Here is a 20,713-nt window from a genome sequence, read left to right as displayed (position 1 = left end):
AAAATAGTGTAAATGAAATGATCCTGAAGTGATTGTTTAAATAATATATGAGTTTGTACTTTGTTAAATATGATAATTCAAATGATTCACTTTAATGTCTCTCTGTTATAGTTCGGTTGATCAGAAGAGATCAGAAGCAGAGTCCAGCTGTGTGTCTGTGAGGAGTGATCGGTCTATGGGTCATCCAGTAAAGTTTAAGAGTGAAGATACAAAGACGGATCTCAGGTACAGTTTTTATATAAATATTCGGGTAAACGCACCTATTAAAGTCACCAAAATCTACACTGAGACATTTTTCATATTTGTTTCATTGTAAAATGTTATGTTATAAAATATTTATCTCACACAAAAATATGAAATGTTTCTTTAAATGGAAAAAAATGTTTTGATTAAGATGTACATCATTAAATGCAAAAAGTCCGGCTGAGCTTAATGGGCACATGTTTGTACACCCCAGTTGCCATTAAGGTGAGACACTGCAGGCAAAAACACAGTTTTTTTGGGGGCTTTTTGGTTTTTCATAAAGTGCTTTTTCAAACTAGTGGAAGGAAAACATCCAAAAGACACTGTTAAGTGTTTCTTTTATAGCACTTTATCTGTTTGTGTCAATAGATTTAAATTACAATACATATTTTTAAAGGCCGTTTTCTCAAAATGAGTTTTTTTCATCAACACTGACCCATAAATCTCCACTTCAGTAGCACTTACACACACCAAACTTGACATTTTTATTCCTGTCTATATTCTGAAGGTTTTTACAGAGGGATTTGTTCATATATATTTTCCTTAATTATATACAACATTTTATTCCCCCAAAATTGTGAAAATATATTGTTTTCTGGCTGTTCAAAGTATTTTCTGAATTCGAAAAGAATTCCCAGAATTCCCTCTGTAAAAACATTTGACTCTAATATGTCAAAAAAATTAAACAAAAATTTTGAAACTGACTTCATCTAGTGTTCAGATTTTTGAACTAGACATTTATGCAAATTAGCACATATTTCATTAAATAATGCCTCATTTGCATATTTAAACATAACATTTTTGAAAACTTGTAATACAAAAATGTTTGCAATAATCAATGTAATCAATCAACTGGGTAAGTAAGGTGATAACAATTAGTTTTTTTTTTTTCCCTATTCACCTACAGTGTCTCGCCTTAAACTCACAACATGTTTAATTAACAATTCTTGTTCATTTTAAACAAACTTTTAAATAATAATAATTTTATCTGAAGGTACAAAGTCAATCACAAAAAAAGTCTGTGTATTTGAGCTGACATATCTAATAGAGTCACGTAGTGTATGATGGTCACAGTTTTTCAGCTTCAGACTATGATTTATTCAGTCGGAGGAGATCAAACACGTTTGATATTTTCAGCAGATTTTAAAACACATTGTTTTCATTCTTCACGTGTCTCCTAGCAACAATGCGCACCTTTCAGTGTGAGTTTGTTGTGATTGGAAGGAATGTAAAGTCTGTTAGTGTGTGATCCTCAGTCGTGTTGTGTGTGATGACCAGTTTACTCTGTGATTATACACAGTCTGTAAAATATAGTTAAACTTCAAAAGGGTTAAGTTATGATTTCATTGAATAAACATGAGCGCCATCATACCATTTGATGGGGAGAGAAGGTAGCGATGGGTTGCTGCTATCAGACGAAAGAAGTGGCAGCCCTCCAAATAAGATTCATATATTTCCCAGTTACTTTACTTAATTAATGTAATACCATACTAATACTTACACCGCCATTGGCTCTGCAGTGTGGAGCGATTCACGAACAAACGATTCATCTGCCAGTTTTTAGGGAATCAAAGCATACAGCGTGACCAGCGTACCCCGATTCCTGAACGTTAGACTCGTATGAATCACTTTTTCTTAGTTTATTAATAACGCTCAGCGTGACCAGTGAAGGCATAAAAATATTGATAAACACACAATTAATTGGAATTGTATTATGTTTATTAAGGATTACTTAAGTAAAGAATAGATGTTAATACAAAATAAACCCTAGATTGATGTCTTACCTTGCCATTATGAGGTACCACCCCCGCCGTGAGCGTAGCATCACGTACCTGTAACCCAGCCAGCTACAAAGAACTGGTAAACATTCAGACTTTTAAAAGCTTTGAGATCAGCACCAGTGTATGGGGATACCCCGTTTACCACATAGTGGTACAGATCGAATGGACTGAAGGGTAGACTCAGTGATTTAATGAGGTCCATGAAAACGGAGGGAGGAAGAAGGTAAGGATCGGTATCCAATCCTGCGATCTCCCAACTTCTCCAAATACCGTACTTTGTGAGAACCTACCAGAAGCCCTACCTCAACCGATAACGGCACGACAGCATGTTTAGTGTTATTTTAAACTGATTAAAACATCCCTCTCGTCTACTACTGTTTAGTTTGTGCTTCCAGTGATTCTGCCGTCCGTCATGGCGTCATCACGTGGTCATAGTCACATTTGGGCTGGCAAAGGGCTGGCAGAGAATGAACTGTTGTTTTGTTCAGAGATGAGCCATGTTTTTACCCTGCAAATACACAGAGCTTTAAATATGAACTGGTGGATCAATAAGAAGACAATTATCACATAATTTACGATAGGGGGCAAAAAATTTATATTTATATAATTTCATATAGTTAATATCACATGCAAAGTGCTGTTTTTTCTCCAAATGCAAGCATGATTACAAATGTGATCTTGAGTTTATACCAAGGGCGTAACTTTGGGTCTACCATTGAGGGGGTTAAACTCGCTGCATATTTATTTATTGAAAATTTTTCTTGTGTAAAAGGTAACAAGCTTATTTGCCGTTCCTGTATTAGAAATAAATACATTGTGATACTTTTACTGATTTGGGCTAATTAATGTAAATGCAGCTGTTCACTTGACTATTTATGCCATAATGACACAGTAGTTAAATTAAGTGTTTAAGCACTAGCCAGCAGTGGCAGCTTCCACTTAATTGTTTTCTTTGTGTGTGTTCAATATCTTAAGGGAAATAAAATAACTTAAAGATTAATCAATTGCATCACTGTATTGGCACCTACATGCAGCAAATGTATTATGCAAAATTCAACTCTCAATACTACCTGAACTGTAAATTATGCCTTTTACAGTAATTTTATGGTATTATGTGGTACTATAAACATTGCCTTACGACACTCGATTTTATGTGTTCAGGTCTTTAAAATTCTTAGCCCTGCAGAAACCCTGCATACATGCATATTATTATCAGCAGTAGTAGTAGTAGTAGTATTACATTTGAATTTTCTATCCCCTCACTTCTGAAATGTTTGCTACGTCCCCGCTAGGGCAGCACGATATATCAAAATGATCACAAATGTAAATAAGCAAGACTCCACTGATGAATAATGCATGAATTTGATGTAAACAATAGATCTACATAATATTCAAATATGAAGTTCATAGAGGAAATAGTGTATCAGTCCTACAGTTATAACATATAGTGATATTTACACCTGAAACATGTTCATAGACTAGACAGTAGTAGCAGTAGTTCTAGTGTTTTATCATGAAGAACAGTTAATAACACACTTACCCAGAAGTGCAGCTCAGAATCAGTTTATAGTTGTTTGGCTGCTTTATAATAGTCTTGTAGAGCTGCGGTTAGTGTTCTTGTCACTAGACAGTACTTCAGTTTGTAATAGACAAATATCATTGGACAAATATCAGTATTCAGTGTGCTTGACGTGATTGTAAAATACTGTTATATGACAAGGTAGAGATCTGAAAGCCTTGAGCTTTTCTTTCATATAGACACTGGGTTTTCCCTCAAGATAAATGTAGTTTGAACTATTTGTTAGGATGCTTGACCCCTGTATGACTGAGAGTGCGGGTCAGAAATCCTCACAGCATTGCTAAGAGTTTGTTTATTAGTGGAAGACAAACTGTCTTCTGCTGGAAACCATTCACACATGTGGAGAAGGCGTCCGGATCAGATGATCATGATGTAAATGTGTTTTGGCGTCACATCTGACTGATGCTGCAGATTCTCACTTTCTGTCATCATCACTGTTTACAGCAAAAGAGTGTGATATTTCTGTGTGTTTTCTCAGGATCTGCAGTCAGAGATCTTCATCTCCTGATCACAGCTGTGTGTCTCTGAAGAGTGACGGATCCATGATTAATCCTCCTAACCTCAGTGATGAAGCAGTGACCTCTGACCCCAGGTGAGGATAATCGTGTGGTGATGATTGAACTGCTTTATGTGAGTCAGAAACACACTCAATACACACAGACACTCGACACAATTAGCACACGAGATCCTACATTAACGATCACTTTAGACTGTATGGTGATTCTCCACATTTAAGAGAGTAAAGAATAATAATGAAGATGTTTGTTCTGCAGTGTAAGGTGTTGAAGACTCTGTGAGGAGCTGCACACAGTAAAATCAGCAGTGTTAATCGAGCAGTGTTATTCTATCTTTACTCTTAAAGAGTAAACTCAACAACAATTGGTGAAAGGTACCCCCTAGTGTTGGTGAAAATGATCAGAGTTAAATTCTGCGTCGTTAACTTTACTCTGTTAAGCTCCGCCCCTCAATCTACCCCCTGCGAAGATCTGAACAGGACTGGAGTAGTTTTCTAATCGCCATTTTCTTTTTGCTCCAACAGACAGGTAAGCTCTTTTAAGTAACATACTAAAACGCAGTTTTGATGTTTTATGTGAATAAATATGCTTACATTACTGCATAGGATATATTTTGATGCAATTTGTGTAGTTTTGTTATTTTGATTTCGGGAATACCGATTAGGTACCTTTGTGGCAAGTTGATACGTTGGAGAGTTGTTTTCGTCACACTGTAGCGCTAATGGAAAAGCTTATAATTTTTTTCTTCCCGTTAGTTGCATTTGGCACTGTTATATGCCATTAATATGTTTTAGTTATTTAAACGTTGAATTATCCAACAGTCACAACGAGGCATCAACATTTTTATGTGTTGGATGGTTGAAATTGAGATGTTCCAGCTTAGGTTGTGGATGTTTGTATCATATATGACAATGTTTAACGTGTAATTCATGTAAAATTGTTGATGATGTGACGTAGGTCATTTTTGAACATATATTACGACGTTTGATAAAGTCAATAAATATGATAACATAATATATAAACTGTTTTAATTTTATATAAACAATTTTTGCAAAAGTTCAGTTCGCAAATTAAATGTGTCCAACGAAATTTAAAACTTTTTGTGAGGACATTTATTTGATCACCACCATCGCATTTTTAAGTCACGTTAGATGGCGCTATGGGCGTAGAGATGGTGCTGATGCAACGCTGTTCAACGAAGGAAAAAAACACCCGCTAAATTGTTTCTGGAACCTTCCTTAATTTTTTCGGTATTAAAGTTTGTTATTGCTGTTAGACACAATTAGCTGACCTGAGCGGTAACATGTTAGGTGTTTAAAGTGATCCTCAACCTATTTTAAGGATTGACGGTGTTCAAACGCTGTATGTTTCGTTAGAAAATAATGAAAATGCGCTTTAATTTTTAAACTGCGTGTAAGTTAGTTGGTATAGTTGGCGTGTCATTGATGTATTGTCGATGTTTTAATTCTCTATTTTTGCTACCTTGTATGACTTATTCTAAATCTAATCATATAAACTGATACTGAGGTATCCATTTTACACCGTAATCTGTACAGTACTCTCACTTCTTACAGATCATGCTGGTTAAGGTGAAACTTGGGGATGCCCAAAAATTTGTCAAGATAACTGAGCTGAGCCTGGAGGAATTTCTATCTGCTGGTAAATAAATATATACTTTCATTGTATTATTTTATGATTTTTTATTATTTAAATGTTACTTGATGGATGGCTATAATTTTATATAAGAATAGTCAAATGTTGCATGTGCCCTGATGTTCAAAGTTCATCCTCGCTATGTAAAACCTTTTGGGCCCTATCTTGCACCCAGCGCAATTGACTTTGTACACCGACGCATGTGTCATTCCTATTTTGCACCCGCGCAAAGCGCGCTTTTCCCTCCACAGAAGCACGTCGCTAAACTAGTGAATGAACTTGCGCTCCCTGGGCGGTTCAGCGCAAAAAAAGGAGGCGTGTTCCGGCGCAAACAATCCCTGGTGCTATTTTGCTGTTCCATTAAACAATTGCGCCACTGACCAGAAAAAAACTAGTCTAAAGTCATTGGCGCGTTGCGCGTTGTTCATTATGCTATTTTAAGGGCGCATTCTTGACCATAATGTATAGCGTGCACAACGCGCATACACTTTGCTCATGTAATCTACACAGATGCAACAGTTATTTTTGCAAATCATAAATATTAACACATGAGATGACGGAAATCATTGTGGTGTATTTTGGGTGGGTTTCTCCCATCCCCATACAACACAACTTCTCTGCCTTTCACTGCTCTTACAAGAACATCAGTCTCCTCGGCTGTGAACCGCTCCTGGCGTGCGCCTGGTAAATACGCCATAATAATAGCAATCCATAATGGAACTTGCGCACCTGCTTTTAAAGGGAATGTTGGATGACGCTCTGATTGGTTTATTTCACGTTACGCCCAAACCACACCTATGAATAATGAAGATACTTCAGACCAACCCACTTTAGATTTGCGCCGGGCGCAAGAGCCATTTATCCCGCCGGGAAAATAGCAACAGCGCCGAGACCCGCCCACAAAGTTACTTGCGCTTCGCGCTTTGACACTTGCGTTTCAGATCGTTAAAATAGGGCCCTACAAGTCATATATCCTTTCTCATAAAATTGCATATATTTATATTTTTTTCTTTTTTCTTTTAAAAGCATTTTTAAAGTTTGGTGTCCCAGCTGTACCAGAGAATGTGAAGGTTTTTGATGAGTCAGGGACTGAGGTGGATGGTGATGTTTTTGAGGATATAGTCAGAGATCCCTCAGTTGGAGTTCTTACAATAAAACATGGTGCAGGTTTGTATTTATTTCATTACATGTTTGGAATGTATTTAATACTTCTAATTTACAATAATTCCCCATAAAACTGTATCTGCAGCCAGACTTGGATTCTGCTTCTCCACAAGCCTCTCATGAGCAGTCAAATCGGTCCCGCACTCCATCCGTGGACTCCAGTGACTCACAGGACACAGTCATTATTGAAGAAACTTCCTCAAGTAAACGAATGAGGCTAGACGAAGAAGCTAAAAAGGGGGGTATCAATTTTTTTCTACTTTTATATTTTTGGGGATATTTATTATTGATTTAAGTTGATCAATGAGACTTACAATTTTGAAAACTAATTTATATATATGTTTTTATTATAATCTTTAAGTTGGTGGAAACCATTCTTGTCCAGAAATCTGGTGGGGAGTGTATAATAACGGAGTACAACCGAACTAAGTCTTTGGGGGATGAAACAAGGAGGAAAATGGTTAATATCTTGGCAGCTCACATGACAGAAAAGAATGGGTAATGTTCATAATCATCACCTGGTGTATTAATGGTCTCTAGTTTTAAAATGTCTTGATGTTGTTTAAAGTCAGGCAAAGGACACAAATTTTATTTATTTTATTTTTTACTGCAGTACGTCACCAACAAGGCAGGTGAAAGAAAAATATGCCAGAGGAATTGTGGCTTTGTTCCCGTACCTCAGTGACCCCTTTTCCAAAAATGGCTACGTTAGTGTCCGCTTTGAATTCTAATTCTGTGTTGAAATTTTTTCATACTTCGGGACAGGTGGTGTATTTTGCTGTTGAATTTATATACTTTTTATCTTGATTTTTCGCTTTCTAAGGAACATTACTATGATGGCGAAAGCGGTACTGGGTACTTGGCATGGAGAATCAAAACTATACAGAGAGGCTTAGCTAAAGAACGACGTGCATCATTTGAAGGTACAGGTTGAAAATCTCCTCCTTTTTTTATTTTTTTTATAAATATATTTTTTTGTCATCTTTCATGGGAGTTCTGTTGCTACGAAGTTTCCTTTGTAAGATTAAACTTCGTTTATCATTCTTTAAGCAGTGTTGAAGCTTTTAAAATGTTTTGTTGTTCATCAAAAGGAACGTCTTCTGAAGGGGGGTCTGGTGGACCAACTGTAAGACGGCAGTCAGAGTTTAATTCAGAGACCATCTTGAGTGAGGATGAATGCAAGAAAGCAATTGCATTCATGAGCCATTCTTCTGATGAGGACGCCATCAAGAAGAAAATTAAATTGACATTCGACTATCGCCGCAACATGGTTCTTGACCCCATGCAGTCAAGTGATATATTGACGGTCTTTCCACGATTCAAAGACATTAAAGGCTTGGTAAAGTGTTTATAATCATAAGTTTTTATCAATTTAACATTACAACAAAATTTACTGATGTCTAAATATGTTTATTCAATGCATACGTGGGTTTATATAATTATTTGTCTATTACTTAGAACAAAATATTTTGGGTCATCCTTTTCTGCCTCTTCTTAGATTGAGCAAGACTTTGTTCTGATGTTTGGAGAAGGAGTGTCAGGAAAGCTACTGGAGAACTGGACCACTGCATTCAAGAAAAAAGTGATTCAGCAGTGCAAAAAGCTTCCCAGCACCAGTGATTTGGAAGAACTTCTACTAGCAGCTGAATCTCCTACTGGTGACTCAGAAGAGGGTGCTAATTTTGGGAAGATGTTTAAGATACATTTTTCACTTGAAATATTAATTTGAAATAGTATTGAACAAATTTTCCAAGGAACTTGAAAGTGAACGATTTAGTCCCCATACTTTCTTTTTTTCTTTTTTTTTTATGTTCTCAAACTTCCAGTTTGTATTAGTGGTCAAATTTTTCTTACATAATGTGTGTTTAAACAGTTTGGGACAGTGAACTCGCTTCAATTATACTTCTGTTGCATCTGATCCCACCCTCTGCCCAAGGCCGGAAAAGACCATGAAAGGTATCTGCCTCTCAAGCAGAGAAACACCTTGTTGTCTTTAAGAAGGTTTGTTTTTGTTTTCTTCTTCTTTACTTTGTTCTTCTGTTTAATTTTTAACACATTGGTGATAGTTCTCTTGCATTTGCTTGGTTTTCTCAGAGTGGAACAAACATTGAGGAGCATCTTCGAGAAATTGCAGCTATTGCTCAGCCCTACCTCCTGGCCGTGGGACCTCAGAAGAGTTCAATTCACCAGTACTTCATCGTTCTTGATCAGCATGCCATTCCATGCAAGTCAGCCTCTTCTCTTGGTGCTTTTGACGAGCTGTTTAAGGCACACTTTGTTTTTGGCACCTCTTACAACATTATGCTACACAACATGTACACTTTCATTCAGACCACTGTGTACAACATAGATGTTGGCAAAGTGAAAGAGAGTCCTCGTGTTGCTGAGGTTAGAGCAAGGTTGCTTAGTTAGGCCTAAAGTTTTTCTGCCCTGTGTTTTGTTTGTCAGGCTGAGTTATCTGGTTCAAAAATACTTCTCAGGCATCTAAGATTAGTTCATGGTTTTGTTCCTGGAAAGAATCTTCGCCTTAAATGTGTAGAGACAGGATGTAGTTCTGTGTTTGGTACTTTTTCAGGTTTTAGGAAACATTTGCATATAAAACATACTGAGCAAAGTGACCAGAATTTTGATACCATTGACAACAGTGAGACTGCTGAGGCAGAAGGACAAATTAGTTCTCAAACATTTGATCAGATTGCCTGTGTTGGAGAGGTAGCCACAACATCTGTATTGTTAATGTCAAATAAGAGCTCTTTGGATATGTGTGCTTCGGCTGTTGCGCAACTAAAAGTTGCTGGGTTAAGTCAGTCTGCTGTAAGTGGTTTTGTTTCATCTATGGAGGAAATTGTTTTTGAGATTCACAGTCAGGCCAAGGATGCAGCTTTGCTCTGTCTGCCTCCACATGACATTGCTACTAAAAGGGAAATAGAAAATTCAATTGAACATATGGAAAATCCATTCACTTTCTTGAATTCGGAAGCCAAACGAAAGAGACTCTTTACAGAGAAATGGGGAACTGTTGAACCAACTGAAATAGTGCTTGGCACAAGATTTGACAGCAGAAGAAACAAAACCACAGGAACATTTGATCAAGTTGTTGTAACAGATAAATTTGCTTATATTCCCATTTTAGAAACCCTAAAGGCCATTTTACAAAATCGGCATCTTACTGATTTGTTTAAACCCAGGCATGTTCCAAAGGAAGGCGTTTATTTTGACTTGAGTGATGCAGCACATTTCAAAAGTAATCCTTTATTTTACACAGACAAAGATGCCTTACAAATTCAGTTATTTTATGATGATTTTGAGACCGCTAACCCTTTGGGTTCCAAAAAAGGTATACACAAATTGGGTGCTATCTATTTTACATTAAGGAATTTCCCCCCCATTTTTAACTCCTCATTAGATAATATTCATTTATGTGCCCTCTTTCATGCACAGGATATAAGACGGTATGGTTTTAATTCTATAATCGAGCCTTTAGTAAATGATCTAAAAGTGCTTGAGATTGAGGGAGTTAAGAATCCAGTATGTGGAAGTTGTATTAGGGGTACAATCGTTCAAGTCACAGGGGATAACCTTGGCTTACACAGCTTATTAGGGTTTCTGGAGTCATTTGGGGCTCAATATTGCTGTCGTTTCTGTGTTCTTGAAAAAGATCGCTTTCAGTTTGTGTTTTCCGAAGATAACCCTGAGGTTGTACTAAGAACAACTGAGATGCATGCTCTGCACTGTAAAAGATTACAGGACGACTCTACACTCCCTCATGTTTATGGCGTCAAACGGGTCTGTTTGTTAAATTCACTGAAGTATTTCAACACAGCCAACAATTTTGCTGTGGATATAATGCACGACATTCTCGAAGGTGTCGCTCAGCTAGAGGTAAAACTTGTTTTGCAGTACATTCAGCATAATTTTCTGAGTGCTGATGATCTTGCTGGTAGAATACATGCTTTTGATTATGGTTACAATCAGCAGAAGAACCGTCCTCCGTCAGTCAAATTGTTTGGTGGAAGCAACGATTTGGGTTTAAATGCCATACAATCTTGGTGCTTGTTGCGCAACATGCCACTGTTATTTGGTGATTTAGTGCAGAGAGATGATAAACACTGGTGTGTTTTGCTTTTACTTCTGCAGATTGTTAACATTGTACTCTCACCAGTCCTAACAGAAGGCATGACCATTTATCTTAAACATTTAATAATTGAACATCACCAGTTATTCAAAAAATTATTTCCCGAAAAAAATATTTTACCAAAGCATCACATAATGATACATTACCCACAGTGTATAAGAAAAATTGGACCAATTCTGCACATGTGGTGCATGCGTTATGAAGCTAAACACAAATTTTTTAAAACTCAATTAAAAAGCTTCAAAAACATCACCAAAACATTGGCCAACAAGCACCAGAGTTGTATGGCAATGCACTGGGAGTCTTTTAGCCAGTACAGATTGACTCTTGGTCCAGGGAAGATGGTGGAACTCGGTGAACTTAAAGGTGGCATGGAGATGGCTTCCAAGCTAGGAGTGGATATATCAGAACTAGGGGTGTAACGGTTCACAAAATTCACGGTTCGGTTCGGTTCAATACACTGATGTCACGGTTCGGTTCGGTACGGTTCGGTACGTTTTAGATACAGCAAAAAGAAAAAAATTGGCAGATAAATTTCCTTGATTTTTTAAAAAATGTTTTATTTATTAAAACTAACAAAGTATGTGTTTTTTTTACATTGAACAATGATGGAGCTATTCTTTACCCATCTTCTATGGTGTTTTCTTAGCAGCATACTGTATAAAACAAAAATAGCTCCTTATAAATTTTTTTTTTTAAATTAAATGTAATATTGTTGTAGTGGTTCTGAACAAATACAAAGATGTAACTCTTTTTATATGGAACTCTATAACTCTTTATATTTAGTGTGTTTTTACTCAATTGGTTCTCTATTTGGGCTTATGTTTTTTGGAACAAAGCAGGAATTACGGTCTGTCTGAAATGGGCTCGTGAAGGAATATTGTAATGGGGCTCAATTACATTAAGCATGTTCTTAAAACCTGCGTTTTCCACTACAGAGTAAGGTCTCATATCCGCGGCTATAACGTAAATGCACCATTCGCTGCGGTGATGTCCGTATACGGAGCCCGGGACGTCACCTGTAGGAGAAAAAAAAGCAATCCGTGGCGACGGTTTTGCAATCCGTCTCCTCAGTTTATAAACCGTACTCACGAATTCATAAACTGTTCACTCGATTTAACAAATCGTGCCCACGGATTAACAAACCGTGCCCACGAATTTCCAATCCGTGCACTTAGATTTTGTAAACCGTACCCTCGGTTTTTGAATCCGTACCCACGAATTCATAATCCGTGCGCACGCTTTCGCAATCCGTTCCCTCGGATTTGTAAACCGTACTCACGGATTCATGCAGCAAACTCCTACGTGTTAACATACAGTTTTATTGAATATTATTATGTGGAATAGGTTTACAGCAAAGTGTCTTAAGTGATTCTCTATCAAGTGTAGTACGAGGTGGAATACAAAGATTTAATAAGAAAGATGCGCATTAAAATCTTGTTCAATTGCTGATAATCTATAATAGCACTTGATTATTATTGTGCAATAAACCTGGCATTGTGACTGACTCTGGAGTAATTTTTTCCTCTTTTGTAAGTTATTTTGGATAAAAGATTCTTATGCATAACCTGTTTAATAATATATAATAATGATACAAATAAAAATAAAGTTATTTTTTATAATTTTAATTTGTAGGCTAAATAAATGAGTACAAGACAGTAAAAATATTTGTCATAAAATAATTTGTGAATTGCTTTATTTTTAAATAACCTTTGGACAGTTTTGGAAATGCTTGTGTACAATTCTTTCTTAACATGAAGACTTATTTTTGTGATTTTATTATACTAAGCTCCACCCACCTCACCCCACCTGCCGGAGTTAGATGCATGTTTCACTGTTAAGTGTAAAATGCGTGTCAGTTTTCAAATCCGAGGGAACGGATTGCGAAAGCGTGCGCACGGATTATGAATTCGTGGGTACGGATTCAAAAACCGAGGGCACGGTTTATCTAAACGCACGGACTGGGAATTCGTGGGCACGGTTTGTTAATCCTGGGTACGATTTGTTAAACCGAGTGAACAGTTTATTAATTCATGAGCACGGTTTATAAACTGAGGGGACGGATTGCAAAACCGTCGCCACGGATTGATGTTTTTTCTCTCCTACAGGTGACGTGCGGGGCTCCGTACCGAGCCTTCAGCGCGTACTGAGTGAGCGAGCGCCTGACTGAGTAGCCTAACATAAACATATAAGTTGGTGTTTTTTTTTCTTCGGGGGTGTCAGGGGCATTGCCTGTTACGTCGTTTGGGTTATTGGGCTACCTCGTTGAACGCATAACATTATATTTCACACACCTTTTTTATTTTCCAAATTTAATTAATTAGTCCAACGAACCGTTCGGTACATAATGCGTACCGCGTACCGAACCGAAAGCCTCGTACCGAACGGTTCAATACGAATACGCGTATCGTTACACCCCTAATCAGAACGTGTCTATTCTGTAAAATGGATCAAACATCATGGCACAGAGTATAGCCCTGATTTTATTATCTGTACTGAAGTAGCATGTGAGATGCCAGTGTTTTATAAGATCAAGACTATTGCTGTGAAAGATGAAAATGTACTTTTATGTGGAACATTGATGGAAACACTCTGTTTTGATGACCATTACCATGCATTTACAGTCAGAATGCATCCAGACAGAATTCTAAAGTCAGTGAATGTTAACGAGCTGTGTTATTTCAAACCATTTGATCTCCAAATGAAGTATGGTACAACAGATTCTGCGCTGCATATAGTGCCCTATTGACATTTTATGCAGATGTGATGTTTTTTTGTGAATGTATTTTAAACCTGACCATGTTTTAATAAATGTTTTAAATGGTACGTTGAAGTTGTTTTCTGTTCTGTTCTCTGGAGTTATTTGATCAGCATTTTAACCTATTGCAACACCAAATGGGTTTTAAAAGTGTACTCACTGAGTGGGATTAGTTTTTCACTAAGAAAATTTAAATAAACTCTACAAAAGTGAAATAATAACACTAATTGGTGTTAATTTCCCCTAAGTGTTAAATTGTGGTAACACTATTCAGAGTTAAATTAGTTTAGTGTTAAATTGTGGTGACACTATTCAGAGTTAAATTACTTCAGTGTTAAATTGTAACAACACTATTCAGTGTTGAGCAGTGTTAATTTTTAACTCCAAAAAGAGTTAATTTTACTCTGAAAATTGAACACTGTGACGAGAGTCATTTTATCACTAATTCTGAGTGGGACCAAATACACTCGGGTCCAGTGTTAAATTTAACTCTTAAAGAGCTTGTTTTATTGGCTCCTGTGCTCCTGAACACACTTCACTGTTCACACACATCTAGTGTTTGCTGCAGATCAGAGTAAAATTATACTGAAAATACAAGACTGAAATCTCTATCAGTTTAGATGTTAATTTACACATCCTTTATTTTGAGACATGTTTAATCAGTTGTTCTTGTGATATTTCAGCAGAGCAGATGGAGAGCGAAGCATCTCTGGAGGAGTCTCCTCTGTCTTCTGTCTGAACAACACGAGCGTTACAGCGTCTCTGAATAAACATGATCAAGCAGTGAATGATGAACTACAGCGAGTCAAAGAGCAGCACAAAACCAGCATGAAGAACAAGTATGAGAGATTATGTGAGGGACTGAAACTCCAGGAGAATGAAAGCCTCCTGAACAGCATCTACACACAGCTCTACATCATAGAGGGAGAGAGAGAAGGAGTGAATGAAGAACATGAGGTTTTACAGATGGAGAAAACAGCCAGAACACAACACTCACAAGACGCTCCAATCTACTGCAATGACATCTTTAAAGCCTCCGCTGAAGCAGGATCTGAGGAGAAAGAGCAGATCAAGACTGTTCTTACTAAAGGCATCGCTGGAATCGGAAAAACCGTCTCTGTGCAGAAGTTCATTCTGGACTGGGCCGAGGGAAAAGCCAATCAGGATGTAGATTTCATGTTTGTGCTTCCATTTCGAGAGCTGAACTTGATCCGAGATCATCAGTACAGTCTTCACAGACTTCTGCTGGACTTTCATCCTGAACTTCAAGATCTGGACTCACAGATTTATGAGGAATGTAAAGTTGTGTTCATCTTTGATGGTCTGGATGAAAGCAGAATCACACTGATGTTTTCAGACGCTCAGAAAGTTTGTGATGTGACTGAGACTTCATCAGTGGCTGTGTTGATGTCAAAGCTCATGAAAGGAGAGCTGCTTCCCTCTGCTCTCATCTGGATCACCTCCAGACCAGCAGCAGCCAATCAGATCCCCTCCGAATACATCCACCGTCTGACAGAGATTCAGGGATTCACTGAGCCTCAGAAGGAGGAATATTTCAGGAAGAGAATCAGTGATGAGCATCAAGCCAGCAGAATCATCTCACACATCAGAAGAGCAAGAAGCCTCCACATCATGTGCCACATCCCCGTCTTCTGCTGGATCTCATCCACTGTGCTTCAGAAGCTCCTGGAAGAAGATCTGAGAGCAGAAATCCCTCAAACTCTGACTGAAATGTACATCCACTTCCTGCTGATTCAGATCAACATGAGGAAGCAGAAGTATGAAGAGAGAGATCCAGAGAAACTCCTGCCGTCCAACAGAGAAGTGATTGTGAAACTTGCTGAAGTGGCTTTCAAACAGCTGATGAAGGGCAATGTGATGTTCTATGAGGAGGACCTGATTGAGAGCGGCATAGACGTCACTGACGCCTCGGTGTATTCTGGGATTTGCACTGAGATCTTTAAGGCGGAATCTGTGATTCATCAGAGGAAAGTCTACAGCTTCATTCATCTGAGCGTTCAGGAGTTTCTCGCTGCTTTCTATCTGTTTTACTGCTATTTAACAAAGAACAAGAAAACACTGGATGAATTCAGTTTATACAGATCTGATAAAGTCTCTCTGTATGATCTACTAACATCAGCAGTAGATAAAGCTCTCAAGAGTGAGAATGGACGTCTGGATCTGTTCCTGCGGTTCCTGCTGGGCGTCTCACTGGAGTCCAATCAGAGACTCTTACAGGATCTACTGACACACACAGAGAACAGCTCAGACACCATCAGCAGAACCACACAGGACATTAAAGACAAGATCAGAGATCCAGATGATCGTCATCGTCTCTCAGCTGATCAGTCCATCAATCTGTTCCTCTGTCTGCTGGAAGTGAAAGATCAGACTCTGTTCAGAGAGATTCAGGAGTTTGTGAAATCAGACAAACACTCAGAGGAACTCTCTCCTGCTCAGTGCTCAACAATCTCCTACATGATTCAGATGTCAGAGGAGCCTCTGGATGAACTGAACCTAGAGAAATACAACACATCATATGAGGGGAGAAGAAGACTGATACCAGCTGTGATCAACTGCAGAAAAGCTCGGTGAGTGTTTCATCATCAACTAAACTATCATATTTAATAATCAATCTGACTCCTTTAAAATAAATGTTCCTGAATGAGAGATTTTCTCCTGAATAACAGAATCTTAAAGGAGTCAGGACAGGTGTTTTTAATCCAGTAGATATTAGAGTAAAGCGTGTGTTAGCGGCGCGGGTAAAAACAACCCCGTCACATGAGAAACTGGTTCATTAAATCAGCAGCAGCTGCAGCAAAGAGACGCTCCACACATTGATCAGTAAAGCTGACCTTCAGACATTTCACTTGTGCTTGAAGTGTCTGACTCTTTACTGGACAACACTAGACACTATTTTACATTATTATACATTTAAAGAGAGACGCAGTATGACATAAAATAAATCAAACCATAGAAAAGGTGTATTCCTGTGAATGTTAGTATTATGAGTGATATAAGTCTAGTTTTCTAACACATATTTACTCTGTCAGCATTGTGACCACATTAATGTCACAAATAAAAAAGATTAAAACTTACATTTCAGCAGGTCACACACGTTCATGAATTATTCACACAAAACAAGCTGAGAGTTTGTCATTTAATGAGATCTGTGTTAAATATCCAGTTACATGTCAGCCTTTTGTGAAAATGACTTTTACAAACTCAGATGTGACTCATTTCTGTGAAAGACTACAGAACAAGCTCTGATTCACAACATTAGTGTCCAGGGCCGTGCAGAGACCTTTGGAGGGGCAGGTGCTCAAAGTATGAAAGGGGCACATGGAACAAGGCTCTAAATAGCGCGGTTCAAAATAGCAATACAGCAATATATTGTGAAGCATTCTTTGCCGATTTGCGTATCGATATGGATGATTATGTATTGATACGGCAGCAAATGCTGTGATGAAGTTTTGAAAAAGAAAAAGATTAGAAGAGACAATTTTAAGTTTAAAAGTAAAAAAGGAAAAGAAAAAATTCCACCTAATAATAACTCTGGGATTAGAAACTGAAATGTCTTAAATTGTCCCAACCTGAAGGCTTTTTCTTCTCTGTTCTACAAAATAATTAAGAACAGCTGTTATAGTAAAAACTACAGAAAACACTCTACATTTTCCTCTTTCTCACCAGCCTCTGCTTACCTGCTCTTTTTGTCACTTGTGCGTCTACATTTGCCTCTTTTTCTTCCTCTATCTTCATCTCCTCATCTGATCTATTACTTTCCAGTCTCTGTCCATCTAAGAACAAGGCACAATTTACTATTTCATTATCAATCTATTATTTTAACCATCACTACTATTCTTGCACCTAATCAATAAGTCCACCTTAAATATTGATGAAATTAAATCAATGAACGCACTGTATAACTTATATAGACTTATGTTTTATTTATTTTTCCTTTTTATTCAAAACAATTCCAAACATGCTTAATATATCAGGAAATATCTTGATTCTCAAACGTGTAAGTAAACGCGTTTTGCACCTTTATAGATTGTTATTTGATCAATAAATGGAAAGGTAGTGTAATCTATTAACTACACATAAAACCCCGACTTTTTACATAAGTGCCATATCATGCCATAACATATTTTTAATACGACTGAATTTGCATTTAATGTAAATTTTAATAACAATATTGTAAGTTACTTATTTTAACACTTTCGTTTTACAGAGAGTAAAGAACATTTACATTATCAAATAACATTTTCATTCAGTTTAGCCAGAGTTCAGGCACTCTCAAAAACTCCCATTAATCACTGAACCACTTTACATTACATTATGCACATCAGGATTTTTTTGTTTTGTTTTCTCTCTCTCTGAAGAAAGAATTCTCTAAATAATTCAGTCAGAGAGAAAGTGAACAAAAACAGCGCGTTTCATGATGACTCTTCTGCACGTATCCGATTGGCCATTGCATCCGCGCATCCACTGAACGATCTAATCACAACAGTGTGATTATATCAAATATATAAAAAATATTATTCTACTGTTTTTTTTTTTTTTTTGGTCGTTTGGAAGCTGCATTTAAAATAAACTTGGCTCAGAAATCTTTGAATGGACATGACGCCTCTGCCCTCGATGCCTGTGAAACGTTTCTCCCTCAAACAGCACACTAACGTTACTCTACACTACAGGCTACACACCGCAATATAAACAACATATCTGCATGTTCTCACATCACGTGGTTCTTGTAAAATAATAAGTAAATAAATATCAAAATCACTTCGCTGAGAATGAAACACCACTTACCAGCTTCCGCGGTGTTGAAAATATCCTCTGACAATTAAAAAATGTGCGTGCGGCGTGACTAATCGTCCCGGGCATATGAGGAGGTCGTCGTCATCAGGTCAAAGGTCATGTTGGTCATCTTATTGACGGCTAAATTATTATTCAAAATTGTACTAATATTTAGATTGGGCATGAGCAGGTATTCACAAAAGGAAACGTTATGACAAATAAAAAAAAAATAGAGGAAATTTTGCATGGACAAAAGGGCACTTTGGGCACCAAAGGGCAAAAGGGCAGGTGCTCAAGCACCCAACGCCCCCCCCCCCCCCCCTCTGCACGTGCGTGTCCAAACACAGAAATGAAACCCGGTCTATATATCAGATCAGGATCTGAAGACTATAATAAACACAAATCCAGCTCTAGAGCATCAGATCTCACAGTCAGCTCAAAACAATGATGTGCAGGACACCACTGATGATCTTTATGATTGTGAAGGAGAGGAATGAAGAGCTTCTCTCTCGTGAACACGCTGCTGGAGAAGATTCTTCTGTGTGTTTCAGGAAAAGTTCATCAGTAGTTTAGTGCTCGAGCGCTGCTCAACAATGTCAGAGACACGGCTTCAGATCCACAACAAACCTGCTCCTTCTTCTCATTTACTCATTTATCTGTTGATTTCTTGAATTAATGCAGAGATTTGTGTGAATTCTGCCGTTCTGAAACACCTTGATTGATGATTCACCTTGATACATTCAGAATATAAATCCATGAACTGAACAGGTGACACTTTTAATGCTCCGATGTGAAGTAAAGCAGCTTTTCTTGATTTTATGACAAGAATACAGTGAAATACGGTCTAAATCTAATGCAGTGCTGTGTAGCGTACAGTAAAACATAAGCACATGCACACAGTCTTGAGATTTACTGCTGCTTGAATTTGTTCAGAATAACAAACACAGAACTTCAGAAGTGCTCAGTTTACTTCACTGCAAACAATGATTTTCTTAGGATTTTTGTCTTGATTTCTAGAACAAATATCGAAACATCCCTGAATCAAGATCAATTTACTTGAGAAGCAAAATTATTTCAGATTTTAAATCTTGTTTTCGGAAAAAACTTCGGTTTTGCTCAAAGTAAGATAAAAAAAAGCTGCCAATGAGGTAAGAAAAATAATATTAATAATTCAAAGGGAAAACGATTATTTTTCTTGCCATTAGCAGAATGTTTACTTCTTTCTTCAGAAAACAGGTCTTTCTATCTGAAGTGATTTTTCTTCTTCAGTAAATGTATCTTGATTTCAGAATGTCGAGGTGTTTTTGCTCAAACGGTGACTGATGTTGAAAAGATGAATATTAGTGTCAGAAACGCTGGGTTTCTGATAAATGTGCTCTGTTTTGATTGGCTGATGTCATGTGATCTCTCTCCTCGTCTCCTCATTGCTCTCCGCTGCTGTTCTGCTTCAGAAGTGATCAGGAGGAAGCAGAAAACACTCCTTTAGCAGCTTGATTCATCAAATACTCTTCTGCAGTGACAAACAGCTTCTGAGAGATGAAACTGTGTTTATAGTACAGTGATATTATATATACATAAATATTAGTGATGGAGGAATATTGATTATTTTAATCACTGATATTAGGGCTAGGTGCATGGAGATAGAATTGTTGCATAATTACAAATTAAAAGATTATGATCCACAAATGAATGTTGAGATTAACAAAAAAATATATTAAAAATGATATAAAAATATTGGCAAATAAATATAATGATATTTGAAAATAAAAACCATTTTCACAAATATCTTTTTATTCTACAAACAACTTTTCCTGTCATTCATTAGTGAAAGTCTTTCTGTGTATTTGTGACTCCACCCACCGTCTGCTCAAGCCAATCAGATAACAGCCACACTTCACTGACCAATCGTAGCACATTCTCGCTGTAGCCAATCACATTCTTCTTTACAATCAGCGCAGGAGCAGATTCATTTATTCAGTCTCCTGTAAGAACTGCATTCTATGAACACTTTGTTCAGTCGAGCTGAAGTGCTGTTTGTGTGGTTAAAAACCCTGTTTCCAAAAGACTGTTGGAGTGTAAAGACTGTGT

The 20,713-nt window shown here is 37.4% G+C and overlaps 2 protein-coding genes and 2 long non-coding RNA genes across 9 annotated transcripts in view; 2 read left to right on the top strand and 2 right to left on the bottom strand.

The window, feature by feature from the left end:
- The window catches only part of LOC127964884 (NACHT, LRR and PYD domains-containing protein 12-like), a 1,383,583-nt gene that overhangs the window by 485,819 nt on the left and 877,051 nt on the right, over positions 1–20,713 (top strand). The window lies entirely within an intron of this gene.
- The window catches only part of LOC127964964 (uncharacterized), a 528,628-nt gene that overhangs the window by 471,713 nt on the left and 36,202 nt on the right, over positions 1–20,713 (bottom strand). The window lies entirely within an intron of this gene.
- The window catches only part of LOC127964963 (uncharacterized), a 78,958-nt gene that overhangs the window by 50,468 nt on the left and 7,777 nt on the right, over positions 1–20,713 (bottom strand). The gene's annotated exons all lie outside the window — the stretch shown is intronic.
- On the top strand, positions 4,386–9,159 carry LOC127964927 (uncharacterized). 5 transcript variants are annotated; one of them, XM_052565474.1, is made up of 11 exons: positions 4,386–4,646; positions 5,693–5,777; positions 6,798–6,938; positions 7,025–7,173; positions 7,297–7,433; positions 7,549–7,642; positions 7,759–7,858; positions 8,027–8,274; positions 8,434–8,593; positions 8,809–8,936; positions 9,030–9,159. In XM_052565474.1, exons 2-10 carry the CDS (start codon positions 5,696–5,698, stop codon positions 8,886–8,888), a joined length of 1,191 nt encoding a protein of 396 aa, XP_052421434.1. In that variant the 5' UTR covers positions 4,386–4,646; positions 5,693–5,695; the 3' UTR covers positions 8,889–8,936; positions 9,030–9,159. The 5 variants fall into 5 exon arrangements, with proteins under 5 accessions (XP_052421434.1, XP_052421432.1, XP_052421435.1 ...); XM_052565472.1 differs by having other exon boundaries at positions 8,434–8,608; XM_052565475.1 differs by having other exon boundaries at positions 7,021–7,173; positions 8,434–8,608.

The sequence above is a fragment of the Carassius gibelio genome, chromosome B9, assembly GCF_023724105.1.
Source record: "Carassius gibelio isolate Cgi1373 ecotype wild population from Czech Republic chromosome B9, carGib1.2-hapl.c, whole genome shotgun sequence".
Taxonomy (NCBI): Eukaryota; Metazoa; Chordata; class Actinopteri; order Cypriniformes; family Cyprinidae; genus Carassius; species Carassius gibelio.
The sequence above is the reverse complement of the archived record's forward strand: the minus strand, read 5'-3'. Positions and strand labels throughout refer to the sequence as shown.

What these genes read in the sequence shown, in the direction of transcription:
- LOC127964927 (XM_052565472.1), top strand. Translation starts at nt 5,696, where the DNA reads ATGCTGGTTAAGGTGAAACTTGGGGATGCCCAAAAATTTGTCAAGATA. An exon ending in GGAGGAATTTCTATCTGCTG is followed by an intron (nt 5,778 to 6,797) that starts GTAAATAAATAT and finishes TTCTTTTAAAAG; the next exon opens with CATTTTTAAAGTTTGGTGTC. An exon ending in CACATGACAGAAAAGAATGG is followed by an intron (nt 7,434 to 7,548) that starts GTAATGTTCATA and finishes TTTTTACTGCAG; the next exon opens with TACGTCACCAACAAGGCAGG.